General features: G+C 56.1%; 1 protein-coding gene across 1 annotated transcript; it reads right to left on the bottom strand.

The window, feature by feature from the left end:
- Positions 1–215: 215 nt before the first annotated feature.
- TLE7 (TLE family member 7) lies at positions 216–3,634 on the bottom strand. Its single transcript, XM_059043811.1, has 9 exons — positions 3,327–3,634; positions 3,182–3,204; positions 2,947–3,005; positions 2,250–2,462; positions 1,901–2,142; positions 1,561–1,702; positions 1,255–1,408; positions 633–706; positions 216–320 (listed from the first exon to the last, which is right to left on the bottom strand). The coding sequence occupies exons 1-9, from the start codon at positions 3,632–3,634 to the stop codon at positions 216–218; spliced, it is 1,320 nt and encodes a 439-aa protein (XP_058899794.1).
- Positions 3,635–5,053: the final 1,419 nt, after the last annotated feature.

Genomic DNA, 5,053 nt, shown 5'->3' with positions numbered 1-5,053 from the left:
GAAAAATAACAAAGGAAAAGTCCCTAAGTTACATAATAAAAACCTAGAGGACAGGCCAGGTGTGTGCTGGGCGGGAGGAGAATGGACAGATGACCGGCCAGGGAGGAGAAGGTGGGGCTGTGGGAGGTGTTAGAGTTGCCCGGCACCCCGAGGTCACCCTCCGAGCACGCTGGTGTTCTTTGGGTCTTCACCAGCAGGACCGTGGCTTGCAACCTTCAGTACAAGAGCTGGTAAACAGTGGCACTGTTCTTGGAGCCCGTGACCAGGTACCGGTTGTCGGAAGACACATCACAACATAGGACGTCTGTAGACTCCTCTACCTGGAGGGAAAGAGAGGCCACAGAGGAATGATATGCAGGGGCCAGACTGGGGCTGGAGATGCACACCTCACGCAGGTCTGCTTCAGGGCTCCGTGTAGACCTGAGGCTCAGTCTGGAGACCGGGCCAGGTTCAGGGCTCAAGGTGGAGCCCAGGAGTTCCCAGGACCTTGAGTCCTTGTTCCCTTGATGTACTCAATGGCCCTGTTTGCCATCTCAGAGCTACTTTCCAGCACTGTTTCTGGGGCCCAACCAACTGGGATCTGGGGCTGGAAGCTCCAGCTGCCTGGGTTTGCGCACGCCTCCATCCAGTACCTGAAACAATCTTTGCAGAGAAGGTGCAGCTAAGCAGCGGATCGACTCATCCAGTGTGGACACAAAATAGCTCCCTGGCGAGGGAAAGACAGATGGAGGGGCCAGAGACCAAGCCTGCCTTCCAGTCCCAGCTCTGCTGCTGACGAGACCAGGGAAAGGACCACTCCTTCTCTGCCTCAGTGTCCCCATCTGTACAACTCAGAGACATGACCCAAACCATTCCCTCACCTGCCCGCTCCCTCCTGCCACTCCCGGGATTGTGGTGAGGGGCACTGAACAACTGGACAGCCACATGGGCCTTCGAGCATCTTCTGTCTGCTGGTGTCTTTGGGCTGTGGTTCCATACAGGAAGCTACCATCCCAGACAGAGCCGGAAAAGGAGAGGGGGTGAGCAGACAGAGAAGGGAGGAAAGGTAGCCAGGCTGGCAGGGGAGAAACACCGGGGACAGGAGGAAGCAGAGGCGAGGGCAATGGTGGCCCTGCACCTTGGCCCGGCTAGTGCTGGGGCTGGAGAGCGGGGAGTTAAGAGTCTGAAATAAGGCTGGGCCCAGACTCTACAGGTTGAGTAGAGGCCTTGTCAGGTGACAGGGCACCCAGAGGTGTCCCCTGCCTGCTCACTCACCACAGGAGGCAAACTTGAGATTGTGGTGGTAGACGTATTTCTGCACGACAGCCTTAAACTTCTCCCTTCGGTGTGTGTGCAGGATTACGACGTCACTCATTCTCAGGCCCACCAACAACCACTCCTCACTGGGGTCGTGGGTAATGCTGAGGATCTGTTTGGAAGGAGGTTTGGGGTCAGCGCTCAAATCTGCCAGCACCATCATTTGCGCCCACCTCTTCAAACTCGGACGCTGCTCCCGCGGGCACCCGCAGCTCCCAGTCCCCAGGGGGACTGCACTCAGCACAGCAGCAGCCGTCCGGGCACCTCATGCTGCAAATCGTGTTGCTGCAGCCTCTGGTAGTTCCTCAGGTCCCAGGAATACAGTCTGGTGTCTTCGCCTCCCGTCCAGAACTTATTGCCCGCGATGTCCACACATCGGGACCCGTATATGGGGACTTGGTGCTTCCTGGTGGGAAAAGAACTCAGAGGTTGGTGCACTGGTTGGACCCTCAGGAGTTTCGGGCCCAGGAAGCCCCCAGATACGCAGCCCAAATGCGTTCTCCACACCGACTCACCCAGTCCTACTGCAGAGGAGAGAGTGAGGTCGGAAAAGGGGCCCAGGCTTCCCCAAGGCCTCACCATCCAGCTCTCCTCCAGGTCATACCTGATCAAGATTTGGTTCTGCAAATCCCAAATCTCAACAAATCCTTTGAAACAAGCCAAGCAGATCTGGGCGTTGGAGGAGACAGCCAGGGAATAGCACATGGGGCCTGTGGAGGCCAGCTGTGCCCTGACGCGGGGGGTGGGCGCCAGGTCCCAGAGAGTCAGGGTCTGGGACAGACCCCCCGTGATCAGGCTTCGCTCATCGGGGGACAGCTTGCAGGTGAGGACACAGTTCTGACGGTCCTGTAGGAATGGGTGACATTCTCAAATCATCTCCTGGAAGCACGGGCTCCAAGTATTAGGACAGAGGTCACGTCCAGGCTCCCTGAGCCTTCTGTACGACCCCTCACCTGTAAGTTCAGCTGGGCCTGGGGGGCATGGTCGCAGGCATGCAGGGCATTCTCATCCCACACCCTGATGTAGCCGTGGCCGCACGTGTACACGTGGTGAGTAGAGCTGCTGATGGCCAGGGAGTAGACTTTCTTTCCGTGGCGGAGTCTGCCAACCTTCCAGGGCTTATGTGGGGTCACCCGCCTGACCACCACTTCATCTGGAAGCGGGGGCTGGGGTGCCCATGCAAGGGTCACAGCCTTGACCCGCCCTCATCCATGGGGGCAGCCTTCCCTGTCCCCTGACTCGATTCCTGACCCTGCATCCAACAGCTCCTCTCTGACCCCCAGGCAGGACTGTGTCCTCAGCTGGGGTCCCCAGACCACTGACATCCTTCTGCACTAGCCCAGGATGGCCTCCCTGATAAACAGGCCACATTTGGAGACACTTCTGAGTACAAGCAACGAGAGCAGAGCCTGGCTCAGAGTCTCCTAGGATGCAGCTCTAAAAGTGACCCTGTCAGCTGAGGCCCTACACACTGGTGATGGGAGGAGGGCAGCTTGGGTCCCAAGAAGCAGGAAGCCCAGTGTACCCAGCACCCGTGGGAGAGAGAGTAAGGATGTGGACACACCGCAGGCCCTCACCTTCTTCCTACTAGCTTCTTGTTCCAGGGGTAACAGGAAGGGAAAGATACCATGTTTTTAAAAAGACACTTACAATTGCTCTGAAGAATGACGAGACTTCTTCACTGGGACAAGGTGAAGGACAAGGCTGACCTGCAGGGAGACACCAGCGGCCAACCACTCAGAGAGAGGGGGTCTGGCGGCAACAGCATCACGGGATCCAGGGAGAAGACTGCTCTCTCCTCCCAGGGGCCCGTTCCAGGTCTCCCATCCAATGCCCAGCCATGGGCTACACCCTGCCTGCCCGCACCGTCCCAGCTGGGACTTACCGAACTCGGATCCCGGTGGGGAGCTGTGACACACAGAGGGGAGAGGGAGGAGACAGGGCATGAGATGGATGGAGAGCTCTGTGTCAGGATCCCTCTCCCCGAGACGGTTCGCTCCCCCCACCAGTCTTGTTCAGGTGAGACCTACCTGAGGCCAGGCTCTGCTTCTTCTGATTCTGCCTCGGAGAGCTGAGTGGCCTGCAGCTCAGACCTGTCCAGGGCCTGGGGGGCCCACTGCTGTGGACACACACAGCTCATCTCCTGGGAAGCCAGGTCATGCTGCCTCGGGGAGCCTGGGAGCTGCTGGGGGGGACCACACGCTTCGCCCAGCTGGGACTGTGCATGGTTCTCGTGCTGGGAGGAAATGCCGGGGCTCTCGGGCACGTTCCTCCTCTTCTCTGGTTCATCATAAATTGTGAGTAGACTGAACGAGGCCTCTTCCTTCTCTTCGCTCATGGTCTTCGATCGATGAAGTGCCTGAGCTACCAGGTTCGAGGGCTTAGAGGAATGAGCCCGTCACCCAGATCCTGGGTTCCCAATTCGTCCTGATCCCCTGCAGCAAGAGAGAACAGATGCTGACACGCAGACGCAATGTTCCGGGTCTATTGAGAGGGCTCAGAGAACACTCCTCTGGGGGAGAGGATTCAAAAGATTGGTCACCAACTAACTTTTGATACTACACGTTGGCAGCAATGGTGTTGAGGGTAAAATTTCACACGCACGTTTTGAGATGTTAGTACCAGGTAAGTTATGTTTTTCCTTCTAGACACACAGACTGCATTTCCCATCCTCTAAAATCAAATTCACCCTTTAATCTGACCGTATACTTTTCAAATGAGGGCTAACCCCCAACCCCCACCCCAGGTAAAATAAACAAGAGGTGGGACTTCCCTGTTGGTGCAGCGGCTAAGACTCCAAGCTCCCAATGCAGGGGGCCCGGGTTCGATCCCTGGTCAGGGAACTAGATCCCACATGCATGCCATAACTAAGAGTTCACATGCCACAACTAAGGAGACCACGTGCTGCAACTAAGGAGCCTGCCTGCCGCAACTAAGACCCCATGCAACCAAATAAATAAATATTTTTTAAAAAGAATGGCTAACTTTTAAAAAAAATAAATTTATTTATTTATTTTTGGCTGCGTTGGGTCTTCGTTGCTGCGCGTGGGCTTTCTCTAGTTATGGCGAGCGGGGGCTACTCTTCGTTGCGGTGCATGGGCTTCTCACTGCGGTGGCTTCTCTTGTTGCAGGGCACGGCTCTAGGCACGTGGGCTTCAGCAGTTATGGCGCACGGGCTTAGTTGCTCCGCGGCATGTGGGATCTTCCCAGACCAGAGCTCGAGCCCATTTCTCCTGCCTCGGCAGGCGGATTCCTAACCACTGTGCCACCAGGGAAGCCTCTAGAATGGCTATTTTAAAAAAAGAAAAAGAAACAGGAGGGCAACAGGAAACTGCATGCACATCGCAGAGTCTCTCGCCACCCTGCCCCACGCACCCCCCAGAGGGGAAAGTGTGGAAGAACTCCGTGGTCCTGCAAACAAGACATTCCCTTTGGATGGGGCGACGCTGCAGAATGATGAAGAGGCTGGCTGGTGCTGATTTAATCTTTCCCATCCTAGGGGATAATTCTGAGAACTGAATGGAATCATGCGTGTAGAATACTCATAATTATACCAGACCAGTGGCAAACACTCAATACACGGCAGATAGTGCTTTATTTGGAGACTGCGCCAGCCACCAGAGCTTTGAGGATTTAAGGCAGACCAAATGTCTTCCTTCAGGCTGTCCAACAGCTATCCCCGGAAGGCCCCGAGGAGACCCAGTGTTCCATTCTCAGGACACATTAGAAGCTTCAGGGAGAAGAGGATGTGTAAGTC

This window comes from Kogia breviceps, chromosome 18, assembly GCF_026419965.1.
Source record: "Kogia breviceps isolate mKogBre1 chromosome 18, mKogBre1 haplotype 1, whole genome shotgun sequence".
Classification (NCBI taxonomy): Eukaryota; Metazoa; Chordata; class Mammalia; order Artiodactyla; family Physeteridae; genus Kogia; species Kogia breviceps.
Note: the sequence above shows the minus strand (reverse complement) of the source record. Positions and strands in the feature narration are given on the sequence as shown.

Coding starts and splice junctions, on each gene's coding strand:
- TLE7 (XM_059043811.1), bottom strand. CDS start 3,634: ATGAGCGAAGAGAAGGAAGAGGCCTCGTTCAGTCTACTCACAATTTAT. Junction 3,006..3,181: donor CCCACCGGGATCCGAGTTCG/GTAAGTCCCAGC, acceptor GTCTCCCTGCAG/GTCAGCCTTGTCCTTCACCT. Junction 2,143..2,249: donor AGGCCCAGCTGAACTTACAG/GTGAGGGGTCGT, acceptor CCATTCCTACAG/GACCGTCAGAACTGTGTCCT.